Genomic DNA, 21,767 nt, shown 5'->3' on the forward strand with positions numbered 1-21,767 from the left:
TTCCAATAGGGTCCTCACACCATCGGTGCACGGGCCCTAATAATTCACAGTTTAGGCCTATTGGATGTTAAAACATGGCTTTCAAATATAATGTTAAGTGGGTATAAATTCCCATTTTACTCTTAAAATCATTTAAGAGTTTAGTTTAGAGGTATTGGTATTGATACTGGCCTTGAAAGTATCAGATTAAAAATAACAAATGGTATATCCCTTTTCTAGTAATGGTTAAACGTACTTGAAAATTAATAAATTGAATAATCTTCCACCGTGTCATACAGAGTGGTGCAGGTATGATGTCAGAACCTGGAAGACTAATTCGCCACTGGTTCCTTCAAGATTTTCCTATGGGGTTTTATAATGGGTTTTTTTTTTTTTTTTTGATTTATATGTAAAATAAAGCCTTTGATAAAAATAACCTGATGATGATTTGATGTTTTATTCTACAACGTAAATGACAAACACCCATAATAAAAACGCAAATTTTGAAGTAGTTATGTTCATTTCTGAAAATGTGCGTTTTTAATAAGCAACTAGATTAGACAGCTTGGGGTGAGAGTGTGAGTGTGTACAGTGTATGTTGTTGAACAAAACGTCAAAGTACAGTCAAGACAAATTATATTTACCACAGGCTTTATTTTACTCATTAATTGAAAAAAAACATTATAAAACCCAATAAGAAAATCTCGAAAGAACCAGCGGCGAATTAGACATCCGGGTTCTGACGTCATTCCTGCACCACTCTATTATCAAACAAGTTATATTATACATCACATTTCTCCATTGTATCATGCAGCCCTAAATTTAAAAGATAACAAAGAGAAGCAATAAAATAAAAACAACTCACTGATACATCGCCCCAGAATTTGGCCACGTCGTAATCGTTGGTTCGAAGGAACTCTGTGAACCACCCAATAGACCGCTTGCTGCCTTTGTCCACCGTTTCATCTCGCTCAAAGTTCTCATTGTGTTTGTTTACAGAGTAGTTGGTCAAGTGCATGTACAGCTGGTTCTGAGGGTATTAAAAACCATAGATGCCATTTTTATTATTTTTTTTTGTGAAAAAAGCATAATATCAGTGTTTTGGCAGCTGAAAGAAGTAAATCTATGTAAATAAAACCAATATTATATAAATTGTCACATTTATTCTCTTACAACAATTCACAGAATGGTTTAAAAAAAATATTGGCAATACAATAATATTTTATTAATATATGTAATGCCACATTTTTTTATGCAACATGTTTTAATGAAGATCAAAAAAAAAAAAAAAAAGTTTTACAGATGGTTACATTTCAACCATTTACATTAGAATAGTTTTAGGAAGATCTTCAATATGTCATTTGCACATACTTTACAATGTGTGAACTTGTTTAAAAATGACTGCAAGAATTGCAGACATCTCATTGTCATCACATTAAATATGGTGTTTACTCTAATGAATGTTAAAGTCAATATGAAACAGGATTTGCAGCATACTGTATACGTTTAGCTATGAAGAATTGCTTTTATCTATCAGGATTGGCCTGATTGTGAAAACTGTCTATTTGAGTAGTATGGAGTAGAGGGGTTTGACCATTAATGAAGTAAATTTTGATGACTTTTTATTAGTTCATTTACTACATACAGTAGAATTAAAATGTTCACATCGCTTTAATGATGTCATAAGCCAACTTACCAGGTTGGACTCGTTTGGCGTGTGGTACTTCTCTGTACCCATTCGAACCAGGCCGTCGTTGTAGAGGAAGACACGCAGTGGATCACAGGAAGTAACAAGAATGTAGAATCTCAGGTCAAACTTGTAGCCCTCCATGAGGAAAGGCTTGTCCAAGTATTCCTGCACAATGAAGTGGTCCTGGACCGGGATCTTTTCGCAGTTTCGAATCAGAGATATTCTGGGAGAAAATGGATAAGATTCTATCAGAGCACATCCCTAAAATGTGGTGCATATTTTATTGTTGGTTAAGAATCCAAACCTCTGAAGCGTATCAGAGAGAGCGAGTTTAATAAGGCGTTGTCTCTATCGCTGGTCCCTGGACCCTGACTAGGCCCAGGTTAATAAGACCAGACGTCTTGGTCTGTTTTAAGCCCTGCCATCATTTATTTCCTTTGATTTTGATGTTGAACAGATCTCCAGCTCTTGGCTGTTCTAGAATACAGACAACGATGTGTTCACCAGTACCAAACACATGAAAAAAGTGAGGTTTGGATGTTTAACAAACAAAGGGGCCTTAGAAAAACAATTTTGACGGTAAAATATATGACCATTGGTCTGCATCGACTTAATTGGATACATGTTTCTCTTCGTCCGGTTTCCATGGCCTCAACAATTACCTGAGACGTCAACTTTCCAAGGACCACAAGCTGCTGAAGGAGGGCTTGATCACCACAGTTCATTTGTTAGCTATGTCAGCTGATAAATATTGCAAAAGAATTTGTCTGCTTGTTCTTGGTGCAATTCAGTGTAGAGGTTCAGCACTATTAAAACACAGCTGAACGTTCTCATGAGTTGTGATGTTACGAAAGATTCTCTAGTGACTCATGATACATTTGACTCATTTACGGTTGTTTGTTTAGTACAAGCATAACATTGCAGAAAATGACCAAACAGGAACATGGGCCGCAAAAAGACCTGCATAACATTGAGACGCTCCATTCTCTCAATTAAAACAATTAAAAATGATTTACTGCGATTGAGTCTCTAGCGTAATAAGTGGCTCTTGAGGGATTTCTAGGATTTATTACACTTCAAATGCATTCTGTTTTCAATAAGAAATGCCACATCCATAGCTGCTTATCGTTGAAAGGTGTTTTGTTTAATAAATAAAAATGTAATTTATAATTAAAAATTAAATATTAATTGTTTCTGCTTTGCAAAGGGAGTTCTGAGAACTTGAATTTGATGCTCAGCCAAAAGCAGCACACTGGCCAATCTTCCTTATCTCCACCGTTTTGGCACACAGTCTCTAGTCCTGCGCTTGCCGTCCGTTGGCTCAGGTGTGTGTTTAGCGTCCAGTAGCTTGTGTTGTGTTATGTTGTAGAGGATAATGGGGTTGTTTGAATTGCATGACATGATTGATGAGGGCTGATGGCAGGTAATCAAAACCCACTTTGGCTGACTGTTTAATTTGGCACCAGTGGGGATCTCGTCTTTTAGCCCGCCACAGTTTTTAACAAGCCTCTGCTTAGATGCAAACCATATTCATTTAGTTTTCGGCCTGAAAAATAAATTACGTAGGAAGATATAACTTAATTTCCTGCGTCACGCTACGCTTTTTCAAATTTAATCTCTAGCCTAGCAGACGATCTCCTTTCACTTGTTAAATGCAGCACAATAATTCAACCTTTGATGACTTCTCATTTTAATAAGTACCGGCTTGCTGTAGCGTATGACCATAGAAATATTAATTTACAAACGGATAAAAGACAGTCATAAATAAACCAGGTGCCCCATCTGCTGCTGTACACTTTTAGCATAGGTATGAGGGTTCAGCATTAGGATAAGGACTGGGGTTAGGTGTATTATTAGGGTTAGAGTTCAGTTTCAAGTTTGCCATTCGGATTAATGCGTGTGGTGGCACAATATTATTTAAGCCAAGTCAAGTCACCTTTATTCATATAGCACTTTATGCAACAGAGATTGTTTCAAAGCAGCTTTACAGGGATAAACAGGAAAATAATAATTCAATGATGCAAACAGAGTTCAATTCAGCTGTAAAGCAGCTCTAAAAAGAAAATAGTGTCATTGGTCAGCTGAGGTCAGTTCAGTATTTATTCAGTATTGTTCAATAACTGTGTAAAGATCATAAAAAAATCAAAAAAAATAGTCCAATTCAGTTGTAAAGTAGCTCCGTAGAAAACAGTGATGTCATGATCCAGATCAGTTCTCCTCTGGCCAATATAAGTAAAACATGGAGCGACACTCCTATAAGCCCATCACAATCCTAACCCTAATCCAGCTATTCAGGATTACTTTTAACTTCCATCTGTGTTTTCATAATGTCAGACGATTGTCACATTTCACCCATAATGGCAGCTGCACTGAACTTTCAAATTGGACATAAACCAGCCATTACCCTCTGCTTATTAAATTATATATATATATATATATATATATATATATAATATATATATATATATATATATATATATACATATATAGTTTACAGAAAAACATTTTAATAGAAAATATTGGTAATTCTCACCTCATGCTCGAAATTTTGATTAGAATACACACAACCAGCTGGGAGGTCACATAACCACAAAAGTTCAAATATTTCAACACAACGAAAGCTCAAATCTGATCCAGATAGGCATATGGTCGGAACTTCATGCAGCTCCTTGCAGCCTAGCCATAACCCAACCCTATTCATAAGCGTAGTAGGTTTATTTAACAACGACTAATTAATCAGGATACTGTTCCAGAGCCAATAAAGTAGGCTATTCTGATCAGAGTATCCTACACACTGTTCTACTGCATGTTAAGGTTCTCGGAGAATGCTAAGTTGAACAAAATGTTACTGTAAAATGTTTGCCACTTTTGTAGCAGTAAGCTGTTCATAGGGAAAACGACAAATAATCTATATATATATATATATATAAAAAAAAAAAAATCATTTTCCACAGGATGCAAAACTTCCAGTCTGTTGTAACTTACCCATGGCCCATGGCTCCATTTGCAGGCTTAACGATAAATGTTTTCTGCTTGCGTTTTCTTTTCAACTCCTTTACATAGTTCTGGAACTGTGTGCACTCGGCTGGGAAGATCCAGGTTTTGGGGATGAAGCTATATTCCTGAGGCTGACTTTTAATCATTCTAAGGAAAAGAAGAGGGTATTAAAATGAATAAAAACGAAGAGTAAAGTCAATGTTCCTTGGCTGGAAGGCAGATGTAATCAGTCATGTATCTGATATGGTATCATGTTTTCAACTCACTTGGCCATGTTCCTTGCCAAGCAGTCTTTCCGACAGATCTCACCCATTCCCGGGAAATGGTTTATCCTCTGAGGAAAATAATCACACTGTTAGAGGACACTCGGTTATTCACCTCTTAGAGGAAAAACACAACATTAAAGCCCAAGTCTTGAACTGAGACTATAATATTTTGACATTTATGTCCAATTACAGACTCAAAACAAAAGGTGGTTGTCAGACCTTTCTTAACCCCTATTTAGTTCCCCACATTGTTTTTAATTTAAAACTAAAAAAGACGATCAATTTTGACTTAAGGGCCAAGGTAATTGGTTCTGCATCAGAGCCCATGTAGTTGTAGGTACTGACAGATGAATGAATTGCTTTGAATGCAAAGAGGAAGGAATGGGGGCTGGTGAGTTTTTCTGTATTTGAGCAAATGAGGCTGAACAAGGCCATTAATTTGACTCATATGACCTGTAGCTTGGCAGCTAAGCCAATCACAGGAAAGTGTGTGTGTGTGTGTTTGTGTGTGTGTGTGTGTGTGGGGGGGGGGGGACTAAAGAACAAACCTTTTAGTAAGTATGAAAGCACAACATGCTTTTCCCAAAAAAGAAAATAACACAGAACACAACTATATGAAAATTGTTTCATGGATCAAAGCATCAAAGCCAATTATTTATATTGTGTATATAATATTACACAGACATGCAAAGTTGATTTTTTCACAATAACACAATACACTATTGTTTCATACAGACCGTTTATGCCATATGAATTGGGTGTAAAAGTCATTTGTTTCAATATGAAAGACAAGAAAACACAACACATTCCCTATTACTTTTGTTCTCCAGAAAACAAAAGGAGAAATTTTAAAGCTGCTCTTTTCCAAGTAAATGCAATTGGTTCTGATATGTAACCAAATATGTAACTCCAGTGGTTTAATGAGGGGGAGTAAATTATGATTTTTTTTTTTTGGGAGTGATGCATTCCTTTAAGGTTGTTTTAATTAAGATGCCTCCTAAGATACCTTATTTGTGCAAAATTTTAAGACAGAAAGCTTATATCCTTTACACAGAAGACAATTCCAAAATGCAATGTAAGCTCAGTGAGAAACGAAATAAAAAACGTTGGACGATATGACAGAATGACTAATTGTTAACGTGTTTCACTTCTGAAATGAATTAGTAAAAATATTCAGTGTCATTTAAAACAGAATACCCATTATGTTTGTGTGATATGCATAAAAACACATTTTAGAGTATTGTGCTTTTAGCTTATCAAAATGTTAACATCGAACTGCTTTGACCTCTGACAGCTTAGAATCTGATGGTAGTAGAAGTACTGACCACATAAACAGAGACCCAATCCTATAACTTTCTGCCAGGCTGCAATTTTTTTTTTTTTTTTTTTTTGTGAATAGCTTTGATTGGACAAAATAGATTGGACAACAATTTATTATGAGAACAAGTGGACAACTCATAGCCTTTGGATAGGTGTAATGTGTGTGCTCTGTTTTGATTTAGTTTTCATTATTCTTTGTTCTGGTTTGCCTGTGTGACAGGTGTGTTAGACATCGGCTGCGGCTGTATGTAACCGATCGGCGAGAGTTGCCATGTGCAGGCGGGGAAACGGAGACGTGAAGACGGACACTTTCTGCATCCCGTAGTGACAGCTCACACTGTGTTGGCATACTTTACCATAGCTGGAGTGAAATAAATGCAACATTTTTCAAATACACAGACGTTTCAGATACGTTTCCATTTAATACTTTATGTACTGCTAAATACAGCATCTGTTTGTATAAGAATAAAGTTCAACATAATACTATTATACTATATATACTATTTAAATACCAATGAAGTGGGGTCTACGTTTTTTCAGTTTTATTTTGATAAACATAACACAGAATAACATTGCGACTACATGAAAAGAGCTTTTACTGTTATAAAATGCAGATTTGTGAGCATTAGTGGAAGTGAAGGTGTTCGAATAAACATGAAACGTCTCGATTACATATGGTAAACCTCGTTCCCTGAAGGAGGGAACGGAGACGCACGTCGAACCGAAGAATAGAAATCTCACTTGAGAGGCTTCCCCACAGGCCTTGTAAGCCTTGCAGGTTAAGTCTGACGAGTACTTACAGGCCCGGGAAGGGAGACACGGTTCTCCGCGACAAGTGGAGTTAAGACACAGCTGCATAGCAATGGGCCGCTCCACTGGTGGGATATGCATATTACTTAGCCGCACCACCATCAAGGGTGGTGAGGGAGGAGGAGCCACCGGGATGGTTTCTGGCAGTAAAAGGTGCCGTCCATGTCCCCCTGAGCTCCTTGTGCACCTCCGGGAAGAAAGGCACTGGGGTGGGTTTCTAAGAACCAGCGCGCCACCCCGATATACCAATCATCCAGCCTCGAGGGCTCGGGACACGGTGGTGGGTTCCACACGAGCCCGATCCTGTTGGCAGCCCGGGAAAGCATGGCCATCATCTCCGGGTCCAACTCGGGCACCGCTGGCACACCCGAAGGAGGCAGCGACGCCGAGTCGTTGTCCGCGGAGAGGTCTGACCCACCCTCCGATGCAGCGATCGACATCTGTTCATCGTGGGGAGCACCGAAACGACTGATACACACCTCGAGGATGGTCCAGCATGTTCCGTTGGCGGCTCTACTGGCTGCGGAGTGTGAGAGGGATGAGGGTTCCTAGGGGGTTGGTTCCCCGAAGGAAGTGCGCTCACCGTGATCCTCAGGTTAGATCGAGGCGCAGGCACGGGGACTCCGTCCCTTTGCAGGAACGAGAGTCTCGACCGCAGCTATGAGATGGTCATCTTCCCACAATAGGTACATGACTCATCCACAAAGGTTTGCGTGTTCGAGGCCCAGACACAGCGATCGTAACCATCCCGCGATGCCAGATAGCGACCGCATCCAGAAACACACAGATAGAATGTTATCTTTAGAAAGACGCGTTCTATCTGTGTAAGCTCTTTTAGGGACTGCTCTCACTGGTGGGATCGGTCACCGCGAACACAGACAGGAATGTGCGCTGTTTCTCTCTCTCGCTGGTCTTACCAGCCGTGAAATGGCTTTTGAGCGCTCTCACCTGCACACCTTACCAGCTGTGAAAACAGCTTTTTGTTTGCTCAGAGGCGAAAACAAAAAACAGAAAAGAGAGGAAGAGAGAGAAAAAAGACTGCTCGCACTCCTGTGCTGTCACGCCCGCACCAGAGTGGTGAGGTCCAAAAAAAAGCTGGCTCGAATTTCACAATCTCCTGGGAGTTTGTAGAAGGCATCGAAATGCTTGGCTCCGAAGCAAAAGACTGAAGTGCAATCGCACCTACTGCTCATTATATACCCGTGCTGCTTGGCTGAACAGCTGATGCAAATGATTGCACGCCAATGTGCATTGGCTCGTTTAGTTTCACTCGAAGTAGTTTGGCCTCTCTAGCAAGATTCCTATTCGTTAGAATGAACCAGCTGGCTGATCTCGCATCTTGCCATAGTTGCTATACGTCACAGTCACATGGCGATGCGCTGTCTCAAGTCGGACGCCAATCTCTAGTTTCCTAGTGTGTGCCTGTTTGATCCTGTGATTATGATTCTGTTCACTTGTCGTTCAATTAATTATCTCATTTAGTCTGTGTATATATACTCCATTTTGTTTGGTTCTTTGTCCCATCTTGTTGATATAAGATGTGGTTGTGTTTTCTCCAACATTTCTCCTGAGTTTACCTTGTGGATTATGATAAAGACTGTTATAGTTCTTATTCGATCTACGTCATCAATGTTCGCGGCGGCCATGTTGTTGACATAGAAACCACGGCAACTGTCAGTCTGTCAATTGACAAGCGAGGCAGCGTCGGTATTATCCATGGTATTATCGCTGTATTTTTTATTTTTTTTTATAAAACAGCGTGATGGTGTGTTTTTCTAGCCAACTAACGTGCTATAGCCTATATATTATGGTCATCAACCGGCTTTCCTGAGGTAAATGTTATGTGACATAATTGTTCTCCAGCTGTTTTATTGACCCCTTTGTTTGTTTGTTTGATTGGTCGATATTATGTATGAGGAATATACATTTTGGTAAGTTGTACTGTCTCTTTCAACATTGTTCATTCGTGTTTATTTACTAGCTAGAGATGATCGGTTCACGTGCCACTCGGGATCTGTCGCGTCACATTTACAAGCGCCAAAACGGTATTTATTGTTTGAATTTCGTAATAAAAGTGACAGAACCTGAGAGCTGAGATTTTTTTATATCATAGCTAACCTGCTCTGTCTAGTCTGTCGGTCTCCGTGTCCTCTTTGCTTCGCGATTTGTCTGTGCGTGAGAAAATGGATGTGTGGCGTGAGACCGTGTGAAAAGTGTCAATTGCGTGTGTCTCACGGTGAATGCGTGAGAGTTGGCAGCTCTAATAAATATCCGGATAAGTTACGGCTGGCAATAAGGATGGATCTTTATTTAAGGCTATTGGGTCTATTTGATATGGGTCCACACCAATCAAGCTTATCTTCTCTTGATACCGATGAGATGAAGCCATTAGGCTACTGCTCCCCTCAACTCAAATCTGCGTGCAGCTAGGGGCAGAACAGATGTCATGTCAACAAAATGGCCGCGGTTAGCTACTTCCGGTGTTTGCGAATAAGGCCTATTGTTATCTCCTTCATCTTCATCGTATAGCCACGGCGTAACAGATGTATTGTCAGCTTTTTGTTTACTATACAACATATATGCGCAATAAGATGGACAGCCTGAATTTTTTTTTTTTTTTGGCCTGATTTAAGCTAAGTTTATGTTGCCAGATTTTATTTCTGGTTTGACATATATTATTGAAACAGGAATGTCCGAATCCAAAGATTGACACATCCCGTCAGCCTTCATCTGATCGATTTTTGAAGGCAACATATATGTATCCTTCACTGCCTATGTTATTCTACTATCCTGGGGTGCATTTCCCAAACGTATCGTTAGCCAACTATGGTCGCAAGTTCCATTGAACTCTATTGCTACAGTAACGACAGAACTTGCGACCATAGTTGGCTTTAGGAAAAGCACCCCTGTGTGTTTGATCCCTTGAGTTGAGCTAAAAAATAAATGGCACCTAATTTTATCTCAAGCAAGAAATGAATATTGTCTTAAGTAAATATTCACTTGGTTATCACAATAGTCTCTCTATTTTGTTGTAGATCATTAGACCTTTATGCCGCCTCAGAAGCCTGTCTGAAATCAGTTTAGGGTATGCCTGCAGCAAGGGAACAAGTTGAACGATTGCTAATCTTTCGAACGCAGCCACAGTTCAATGGCTGCTGAATGAACTGACTTGCCCTAAAACAGACTTTGGTTCAAATCTGTTCCTGACAAATTTGCTGACCTCAGGTGACCTCAATTGATGCTTTACTACTGTATAGTACTTTAGCCATAAAGGTTATATACAGTACATTAGATGACTTCTGTTGATTAAACTGCAAATGCCCTTGAAGGATGATGGGGAAATGAGTATAAGCCATGGTAAAGGTCACATCTCTTAATCCAGGGAAAATAAGAGGAAACCTTAACAGCATGTTTGTTTGTTTTTTGTTTTCATTCTTTGAACTGAAAGGAAAATCAGAGTACCTGGTAGTTCCTGAGCTCAGCGATTTTCTCATGTTGCACGGCAGAGTCGTTCCAGATGAGATTGGCCATCTCATCCTCATCTCTGGCTTTATGAAAGGTCATCTCCTCAATGACGATACGAACTGCAAATAAATCAAATTAGATTCCTTTGATATGCATTGACTCTGACAATACTGGATCATCTTTCTTTTTCAGTGGGCACAAACAACCGACTTCATTAGTAGAATTCATCTACAGAAATCTTGTTCTTTACTTTAAATAAAAACTCATGCTTTAATAATGATTATGCGAGCCAATTAATGAAAAATTGCGTCAGTAATTGTCATGTTTGTCGATGCAGCATAAAAAGTAGGTCTACTGTTTAGTCTTTTTATATTGTTGTTTAATAAAAAAATTTGAAGTCTGCTATTTTTTTTAGTTCCACTGACTTGCATCTCGCATTTTTAAATACCAAAACGCTTTGTGTGAATGTCCTCTTTCATCAACAAGTTTGACAAAATGAACAAATCGTTTTTCCTACCGATCTCATATTTTGTTCCTGCAACGTTGGCTGTGATGAAACCCTTCTTCTTCTTCTTGGTGTGGACCTTCCTCTTTACTCCATTCTGATTGGATAGTGCCGGTGGTATGTTCATGGGGGACGTTCCTTGATCGTCTGTGGAACATGAAGAACATTTAGTGACTGACAGTTCACTAAGGTTTTTATGTTGGCTTGAGAAAGCCAACATACTGATATTCCATTTAAATTTTTTCTTCTAAAATTTCTGACTGTAATTCTTCCTAGAGCTTTAAAGCTACAACTACCAAACTCGGCACAGACCTTAAGGCTGATCTGACTCATTTTGTTATTAGCTTTTAGACCATGCGCTTAGATCGTTAAAATAGGGCCCTTAATCTCTCTACCATGCAACTAGCATAGTATCTATCTGAAACATGCTAGCAATGCGATAACATGTAGGATACTAGCATCTGGAGAGCAACACTCTAGCTAGCAACCATCCAGGGTAACTTTATTTTATTTTTTCTGGTAGACCGTATGGCCTTCAAAACCTTTAAACTTCAAACTTTAAAACTCCTTCAAACTAAAAACCTTCAAATTTCAAGTTTTAAAAGTACTTTACTTTTGGGCATTGGGCATGTATGCTCTGGTATTCTGGGTGAGCTTTTGGGGTCACAGTTGTAATTGTATCGAACTTACCTCCATCATTGGGGGGTGAGGGCATATCTCCAACAGCTGATCTCTTACTGCCTCAGAGACTTTTGAGGCACAGTTTGGCACCAATCTACTTCCTCTTCGCTGTCTTTGTGACAACAGTTTTAGGAGGTGGCAATATCATCTGTCCACTTATATCATGAGGCAGGGGACGGGAGAAGGTTGGTTGTAGACCGGATATCTATAAGGAAAGAGGTCAAGGCTTTTTCACACAACCACAGATGGGTATATAGACAAGGTGTCTGAGGAAGAGAGAGAGAGAAAGCGGAAGATTGGTAATGTCAGACAAAGAAGAAAAGCGAGGGAACTGCACAGTCTGGCCAAACGTTTGCTGTGTCACTCAAACCCATCAGTGCCGTTGACAGCAGGTTTCACCTCACTGATCAGCTCTTGCTGCCTGACGGGGGCTTCAGCCGATGAGGGTCTGTCTGCTTCTTGTCAAGCAAACGCAACATTAGCGCCACTGGATCATCAGCCTGTGAGATTTTCCATGTTTAACATTCTAATGTTCGCTTTACATGTCTGTAATCTGTCACGCAGCAAAGCACACGTCTAACAGCACAACATGCTCTATATTAACATCAAACTCAAAAACAAGGATTTGACACAAGGATGTCAAACAACAGTGGTGGATGTAGTATAGTACATCCAAATTTCATTCATACTACCCATATTCATACTATATAGAGAGTAGCCTACTTTTTTAATGGTCACAAAGTAAATTAAAGTGTAGTACCTACTTAGACAGTACGCGATTAAGGACGCAGTGACTGTTTCAGACTTAAAATAACAAATGGAGTGGATACATTTTTACCACAATAGGATGGTTGTGTATATAATTATGTTCAAAGACAATCTAAAAGTGAATTTTGCATAATAGGTCCCATTTAAAAATTATGAATCTGAATCAAAATTTTAGTAGGTGAGTGGGATGATAGCTTAGAGGAAATGCATAAATATTTTTCTGAAATATATTGACAATATTCAACATATAAGGCCCTTTCACACCAGATGCGTAACGAAAAAGCGAATAGTTCGCGTCAAAACCCATCGCATGAGCCGCGTAAACACGGTCTCTATCTCTATCTTTGACGATTAGCTTTCTATCCCAAATGTAGTTTAGCCTGCTAGCCTACACAGCACAGGACTATACAACAACTAAAACTATCACACAACATACTCACAGTCGTGATAACCGAGTTGGTTGGCAATGCTACGCCACACAATCATTGTCCTTGTAGTATATGATTGGCTGAGGTCTTTTCTGTCGCCGCAAAAGAAAAAAAAAAATCGACATCGAAACGAAAAAAAAAAAAGTCGTTTTTTCGCCGCAGCACATTCGCGTTCGGTGTGAAAGCACTCATTACACAAACAGCTGATCAAAAAATAAAACCATCGCGCGAATTATTCGTGCGTAAAAATCGCGTCCAGTGTGAAAGGGCCTTTAGTTGTAATCAAATTTATTCAACCCCCATTGCAAATCAGGTTTATTGGCAAAATTGATAGACTTTCAGCTGTTTGCAATGAACAAATCGGACAAAAAGTAAATGAAATAGCTCAACACAACAAATGTTTCAAAAGGTTTCCCCAAATTCAACTGAAAATGCAACTTTTAATGACTTCTGCAGTCTCAAAATGTAGATTTTTGAAATGCCCCAAAAAAGTTTCCGCTACATTCATTCTGTGGTGGCGGGCCGCCACACCAAAAATCATCTCCGCCGCGGCTGCAGCTTCTCAGTGACATCCGATATTGTGCGCACTATTCTGTGTTATAGTTAACTTAAGCCCCACTAAATGCATAGAACATTGTAAAGCACCATAAGGTTTTTGTGCACTATATTCCAAGGTTTCTGAAGCCATTCAATAACTTAATGTTAGGTACTAAGGAATATTTAAGTCGTTAAGTTAAAGTTAATGGAAACTTATCTCTCCTCAGTCATTCTCCATTTAGCATTCAAACAGCGCGTCGCGTTCGGGTACGACAGTCAACACGATGAAACTCACTCCAAGATCAATGTTCCCAATATTATGCTTTATATATATATATATATTTACTATATATTTTCATCAAAGTATTTTGTAACAATACAAAGAGCAAGGAGGAACATTTTACCATTTATTTGTTCTCCACTTAATGTTTTTTTCACTAAATGTTCTGACTTTATAAAATGATTGTGCATTCATGATTTTTCTAAAATAACTTTTTCTGCTGTATTATCCACTAAACTAATAGTATTTTTACCATAGATTATGAATATAGCCTTCTCTTACTGTGGCACTTAATATCTTTGCAAATAAATATCTTTTCAATTCCTCAGAAAGTGGCCTGTATGTGAGTGCTCGTGATTCTTGGGGAAAGTTCAATGGGAATCACCCATGGGCGATGCACCCTCCCCTGTGGAAATAGGCCTGGAAAAAAAAAATCCTAGAGGAAACACTGATACTGATACTACAAAATGACATCCCCCAGCCTAAAAAAGCAATGATGGTGACCTGCTACAAATATCCCTTATACCTTATAACAATAATTTTACATTCATTCAAATTTACCACCTTGAAAGTAACTCAAAATATACTTATCTGTTTTTATACAGAACCACTATTTTATGCATGATGAGAGGGAATAGTTTACAGATTAAAAACATTTCAAAATGACAATATCATTAACACATCCTTAAAATGTCTATGTTTTATGCTTGAAAAAGTGTGCTTTGAACTGATAAAACTAAATGCAATGTAAGTCACTTTGGATAAAACATCTACAATACATACATTTTAATTAATTTTGTGCACAATACTTGAAATAGTTTATATTCTGTTTGTGGGAAAGAAAATAGTTTTAATTGTATATATATATTTTTTTTTTTTTTTTTATGAAATGTTTCTAACTTTTATGCCTCAACCATAACTGTTACTTTATGGCAACCCAAGTGGCAAAATATAACACAACACTGACTCCTAGTGGTAAATTTGTAAAGCGCAGTTGCACATACTGATTTCACACAAATAAAGGACATACAAACAGATCACTGATCAAGAATGAAACAAAGAACAAAACAACATAAAATGGCTGATTTACAGATTTGAATTATAAATAAAAATTTCAAGGGAATGCCTGAAACCATCTGATCACACTCCTGCATGTTTACACCAGTTACTGTATTTCTGTGTGTCTCAAATGATTTTGAGAAGGTGTCTCTTTTTTATCTGACTACAAAGATCATATACTATATAATGTCTGTTGATTAAGCAAATATACCAAATATACAGTAGTTTCAAATTTTACCACACTGCAGATGTGTTTAGTGGTTTTTCTCGAGAATCTGTATAAAATGTATGATCTGTTACAGCATGTTGATGACAGGCAAACCAGATATATTCTGTTAAGTCTTGTGCAAGTTTTTCCAATCGGAAAACCTGCATGTAATCAGATAAAAACATGTAATGACTGATTGATAGGTTAATAGGGGAGAACTAGACACATTTGTAGAATTGTATTAATTTTATAGTTTTGGTTTGATTCTATGAAGTTTCCTAAAACAAGAAAATGTGTTATGTAGTAATGGAAATATTTCATTCAGCATCTCAATGAATATCAATGACTAAATCTAATCAGGGTAGTTCCTCGTTTGAACTACGGTTTCAGGAAACACTGACTCGTTGAACTATGCTGATAATGACGGACCTTGCGAGCATAGTTGCCTAACAATGCTTTTGGGAAATGCACCCCAGACTGATTATGAATGTTTTATTTTACGGCTCTGGAAATGGTTGCAACAAACCCTTAAATCTACTGTAAGAAAACCCTTGTAATCTTAAATGAATTATCACTATAGGTTTTCTTAAATTAGTTTGTTGAAACCAGATGCTGAGGAATTTTCTACAGATTGATAAATCTCAAACATTGTTTTATCTCTCTAATGACTTCCCTTTACTGACAGAAAATGGAGGGGAATGTAAGCCGTTATATGTCCAAGTTCTCCATTTATTTGCTTCAGTGCTTCATTCAAAAAAGTCTCTGGGCTCTGACTCAAAAGTGTCATCGCCACAAAGGGATGACTCATAAACTGCAAAACCTCTAAGAAAACCCTGTCACCATTGTGTTATTGCAATTAGCTCAATGCATTACACTGCAATGAAATATATGCATGAAAGCATCTGCTTTATCAATACAATTTCCAAATTATGAATTCATACTGCAATTAGAACAGTTGCTAAAAGAGACGTTCAAGCAATTTATGAAGGTACAGTCAATCTGTTACAGCACAAGACAGCAACACAATGACAGACAGGCGTGTAAATGATGAATGAGTGCATGAGTAATCTCATACTATCATTCATCACCTTGACAGCTCCACCACCCACAATCCACTCACACCTTATTTCCTTTGAGATGTTGCATCACTTCCTGCTAACACCTCTCTCAGCTGTAGAGGGAGTCATAGAGCACACACAACATCACACTATTACTTGATCTAAACTTAGTATCATTAGAAAGATTTAAGACACCAGCTTCAATATTTGACCACAGGACAGTACAGTACAGTGCAATGCAGCACAGTATATTACAGCATGATTCAGGACGGAAAACCCTGATCCAGCTGATTTCCACCGCCAAAAGTATGCTGGAAAGTAGCAATCGACTTCATTCTCACGCAAAGAAAAAAGCTATACAGTAAACAACAATGGAGGACATACAGCAGATCTTATTCATGCTTCTCGGCATGTAACTGTTTGTCACAAGACAAAAAACCATTGTGTTGCAATGGTATTGTTTTTCAACTACAAGTACCCCAACGGAAGGGTCCCCAAAAAAATGGTACGGTACTGTTCGGTATCTTGGTAGCATTCACAACTTCTGACAATCGAAAGGGAAATAATTGCATACAGTAAATACTGTACTGCACTGTACCGTGCCGCTTGGTGGAAACGAGCCTATAGATGCACAAGACACAGCGTCCGTTAGGGTTCTTAGTACAAAAGTGCGCATATTTGGAGTAATACTGATAAATGAGATCAGCAACAGCCCTGGTAAGATCATTTCATTTCTTTACTTTTAATGAAGCTGATTGTGTGTTAAGCGTCTGCGACTTACTTTCACTTTGATTTGCAATAGTTTGCACGGAGAACCTAGAAAAGAGCCCGAGAGGTCCTGCTTCAGGCAGGGAGACGTGCCCAGGTGGCAGCAGACCGTCATCGGACTCCGGCACCCAAGTATGTCTGTGGGCAAAGGGTATGGCTATCCACTAAGGACCTACCTCTTAAGGTGTCGGCACACAAGTTAGCACACAGAATCGTAAGGCCGTACCGTATCTCTAAGGTCCTGAGTCCGGCGGCGGTGCGCCTGCAGTTTTCCACACTCCTGAATGGCAGGCAAGCCTTGATGAGTGACTCCACTTCCATGACTCTCCCATGACTCATGTCTCTATTTAAACTTTCTTTTAAATAGACTAGAAAACTATGTTGGCATTAGTGGAATTGCACTAGCATGGTTTAAATCATACTTATCTGACTGTTATCAGTTTGTAGCAGTAAATGAAGAGATGTCTTATCGATCACAAGTTCAGTATGGCGTACCACAAGGCTCAGTACTAGGACCGCTGCTGTTCACTCTGTACATGCTACCATTAGGAGATATCATTAGGAAACATGGAATTAGCTTTCACTGTTATGCCGATGATACTCAGCTCTATATTTCTTCAAAACCTAATGAAACTTACCAATTCACAAAATTAATGGAATGCATAGCTGATATAAAAAATTGGATGACTAGTAACTTCCTACTTCTAAATTCTGAAAAAACAGAGATTCTAATTATTGGACAAAAAAACTCCCACACGTAATAATCTAGAATACTGTCTAACACTTGATGGCTGCTCTGTTAAGTCTTCGTCGTCGGTTAGGAACCTGGGTGTGCTCTTTGATACCAATCTTTCATTTGAAAGTCACGTGTCTAGTATCTGTAAAACGTACTCGGTTACTAACGTAACCTCTGTTCTCTCTAGAGAGGGAACGAGTACTGCGTAATATCTTACGCTAAACGAGCCTATAGATGGTGTGAGGTGACAACATGGCGCTCCCTTGTGTGCGACATAGCGTAGCTCTCCGAGTCAAGTTTTATTTAAATTTTGTATTGGTAGTGTTGTTACTGTCCTTTCATGTGAGGTATGCTAGAGCTCATATTAAGTATGATCGAGTGACTCTGTTACAACTATACAGATACTGTTAGCAGCTATATTGAATGGTGTACTTCCATCTGCATCCCCTCCAGAACTATTAGAGTTCTCCCTAATCAGAAGCCCTGGTTTAATGCGGATGTGCGCATCAAAATTAAAAACCGCAGTATAGCCTTTAAGTCAGGAGACATCATGGAGTATAAGCATGCCAGATATGAGCTCCAAAAATCCATCAGGGCCGCCAAAAGGGCATATACCCAGAGACTCGAGAACTGTTACAGAGAAAATAACAGCAGAAGGATGTGGCAAGAAATACAGTCACCAATTACAGGAAAGCTGCAAACAAAACTGTGATCCAAGACTCCTCTCTACTGGACAATCTTATCACGTTTTATGCGAGATTTGACCAAAACAATAGAGACATACCCTTGAAAGCCCCCCATAACTCAGAGGAGACTGCATTGCAGGTGACGCACTCACAGGTCCTTAGAGCTCTGAGAAAGGTGAACCCCCGTAAGGCTGTAGGACCCGATGGTGTGGCTCCGAGAGTCCTTAAAGTCTGTGCCGAACAGCTGGCGGAGGTGTACATGGACATTTTTAACACTTCTCTCCTCCAAGAAACAGTTCCACGTATTTTTAAGTCCTCTATTATAGTGCCGGTTCCGAAAAAAAAAAAACACAACTGCAATGAATGATTTTAGACCAGTGGCGCTTACATCGGTCGCCATGAAGTGCATGGAGAAGCTGGTCCTACAGCATATTAACTCTGTGGTTCCAGAAACAGCAGACCCTCTTCAGTTTGCCTACCGCTCGAACAGGTCAGTGAATGATGCGGTGGCACTGGCACTTCACTATATTTTGCAGCACCTAGACACTCCCAATACATATGTACGAGTATTGTTTCTGGACTACAGCTCCGCTTTTAACACGATCCGGCCGACGAAGCTGACCGGCAAGCTGATAGGACTGGGAGTACCAACTACCACTTGTAATTGGATAACAGACTTCCTCACAGACAGGCCACAGGTGGTGAGGATGGGAAAGAAGGTCTCAGCTGAGCTCACAGTGAGTACAGGAGCCCCACAGGGATGCTGTCTCAGCCCTATACTTTTTTCACTATATACATATGACTGTGCCACCAACTCGAACAATAACAATATCGTCATTAAAATGCAGATGACACTACTATCCTTAGCCTCATCAAAGGCGGCAATGAATCATCATATAGGAACATGGTTCACATGGTTACTGTCTATGGGGAGGACAATGATCTTGTTCTCAACATAGACAAAACAAAGGAACTCTTTTTGGACTTTAGGAAGAGAGCTTCCCCCCTACAGCCTCTAACCATCTAGGGGATTGAGGTGGAACGAACTGACAGCTACAAGTTCTTGGGACTTCATATCTCCGAGAATCTCAGCTGGGCTAAAAACACTGTTGCAACAGTGAAAAGAGCTCAGCAGAGGCTGTATTTCGTTAGGGTATTGAAGAAGGCCGGACTTAAAAGTCAACCTCTAACCCATGTTTATAAAGGCCTTGTTGAAAGTATCCTCACCAGTGGTATCACAGTGTGGTATGGCAACACCACCCTGGCTGAGAGGAAATCACTGCAACGGGTCATTAAGACTGCTGAGAGGGTTATCGGCTCTAACCTCCCCTCCATGGACACTATATACACCCAGCGCTGCAAAAGAAAAGCACAGAGCATTCTTAAGGACAAACACCACCCAGCTTATGCTTTGTTTAAATGGGTGGACACAGGCTATAACCTGAGACATCTTAGGCCTGTGAGCATTAGCACCCACAAGGCCCGTCTGTTTAAAAGTTTTTTCCCAGCCACTGTCAGGCTAGTGGCACAGAACATTAAGGAGGGAAAAAAGTATCCTATTCCATGTTTTTAATTATTGTAATGATCAGTGCAATAATAATTTATTCTATTTAGAGTTTTATTTTTGTACGCACAATATTACTATTATTTATAAAAAATTTGTATTTATCTAAACTAGAAAGGTTATTTATACACTGGTTCTGTATCTCTTTTGTATTCCTTTTAAAATGTCTAGTCGCTCTCTGCTCTACCTCATGATGTGTATGTGTATGTATGTATGTATGTATATATGTGTATATACATGGTGTGCGTGTGTATATATATGTGTACATATATATATGTGAGTATGTGTACATATATGTATGTATGTACTAGGCTATGTGTGGGGTATGCATATATATGACTTTTTATACATTATTTTTAATTTAGAACCTGACTTTGAGAAACGCATAAGAATTCCAATGTACCTGTACTGAAACGTTCCTGTGCAAATCACAATAAACTTTGAAACTTGAAACTTGAGCTATGGGGAAATCTCTTTCCGTGAGATACTGAAGCCAGAAATTATCCTTAATTTTGGAATAATGTAAAACGCGTTGCAGCAGCATGCAGACATAGGCAAGACGGCTCGCGCGCCTATTGGCTGCCCTGCGGCAACTGCAGCAGCCTACCGAGAGGCCCCGTGGTGACACCAGAACCAATGGGGGCGCTTCGCAGCCACTGCGTCACATCCCGCCGAAACGTGATATAAATATATAAATCTAAATATATATAAATATAGCTTGAACAGGCTGGTAATCTGTTTTTTTCATCGCCGAAGCGAACCTGAGCATGTTGCAGGCACGGAAAGAAATGCAGTACTCATTCCCTCTCTAGAGAGAACAGAGGTTACGTTAGTAACTGAGTCCGTTCTCTTACGAGAGGGTCTCTCGTACTGCGTAATATCTTACGCTATGGGGAACACAGTGTAAAACGCCGTGCATGCTGAGATCCAATACCAAGTCACAAGGGCAGGTGCCCTGGGCTCATAAAATACATGAATCATCAGGGACTCGCATAGAGTCCAGGAAGAGAGGCTAGAATAGCATAATTCCTGTAATAAACAGCATCCTATAAGGAGCAGTTATATTGATAGTGTTCCACACAGCCAGGGCGAAAATTCAGCCTAGTCTGATGAATATTATGGGTCTTACACACTGCCCACAGAGTTGCATGATCGATCAGCAAGCGTTGCTCAAGCAGTTTCAGTAATCTGGGCCGAAAGCATCGGGGCAGACAATACTGCTCTATTAGACCGAAAGCAGCCTAGCCTGCAAGGCGGGAACCTCTAGATTATAAAACCTTATAAATGTAGACGGGGAGGCCCAGCCTGCCGCCATACAGATATCTTGCAAGGCAATCCCACTAGACCAAGCCCACGACAAGGCCATGCCTCTTGTGGAATGCGCTCTGACACCTAACAGGCACTGCAGTAGGGCTGAAACGATTTATCGAGTTACTCGTTTTACTCGATTACAAAAATTCCTCGAGGCAAAAACTCTGCCTCGAAGCCTCGTTAAATTCTAATGACGCGCACTATACGCGCAGGGATCTGATTTCACACGGACCGTTGTTCAATGTTCAGGAAGCACACCATGGCGCGTGATACATTTTGAATGTAGTTGGCGCGATGGCGGAGAGTAAAGATGTCCATAAACGGCAGAGAATGTCTAAAGTTTGGGATCGCTTCCTTTCAGCGTCGCTGAAACAAGGTAACGATACTGTCCCCCGCATTTTTTTTTTTGACCCAGCGCCAATATGTTCGCTGATTTTAATCCCATACTGTATTTGTAGTGATGTCGTGATGCGGGTTGACTAGATACGATGTTTAGCTTTGATGTTTTTAAGTAGTAAACGTATTCACGTTTAATTGCAAGAGAGTATAGCCTAAAAAAAGAACCCCTTCACACACACACACACACACACACACACACACACACACCCTCGTCTCGCTCACGCACCAGTCAGACCAATTTCGGCAATGCAT

General features: G+C 39.6%; 1 protein-coding gene across 1 annotated transcript in view; it reads right to left on the reverse strand.

Moving 5' to 3' along the window:
• Positions 1-21,767, reverse strand: part of ttll7 (tubulin tyrosine ligase-like family, member 7) — a 116,086-nt gene that overhangs the window by 74,181 nt on the left and 20,138 nt on the right. Inside the window, exons 2-8 of the mRNA XM_081358645.1 lie at positions 11,723-11,918; positions 11,045-11,179; positions 10,525-10,646; positions 4,933-5,000; positions 4,655-4,813; positions 1,676-1,892; positions 845-1,009 (exon numbers count right to left, since the gene is read on the reverse strand). Of these exons, the coding sequence (XP_081214771.1) occupies positions 845-1,009; positions 1,676-1,892; positions 4,655-4,813; positions 4,933-5,000; positions 10,525-10,646; positions 11,045-11,179; positions 11,723-11,747 (891 nt within the window). The 5' untranslated portion in view covers positions 11,748-11,918. The remainder of the gene's footprint in view (positions 1-844; positions 1,010-1,675; positions 1,893-4,654; positions 4,814-4,932; positions 5,001-10,524; positions 10,647-11,044; positions 11,180-11,722; positions 11,919-21,767) is intronic.

The sequence above is a fragment of the Scardinius erythrophthalmus genome (assembly GCF_964197995.2).
Source record: "Scardinius erythrophthalmus genome assembly, chromosome: 25".
Taxonomy (NCBI): domain Eukaryota; kingdom Metazoa; phylum Chordata; class Actinopteri; order Cypriniformes; family Leuciscidae; genus Scardinius; species Scardinius erythrophthalmus.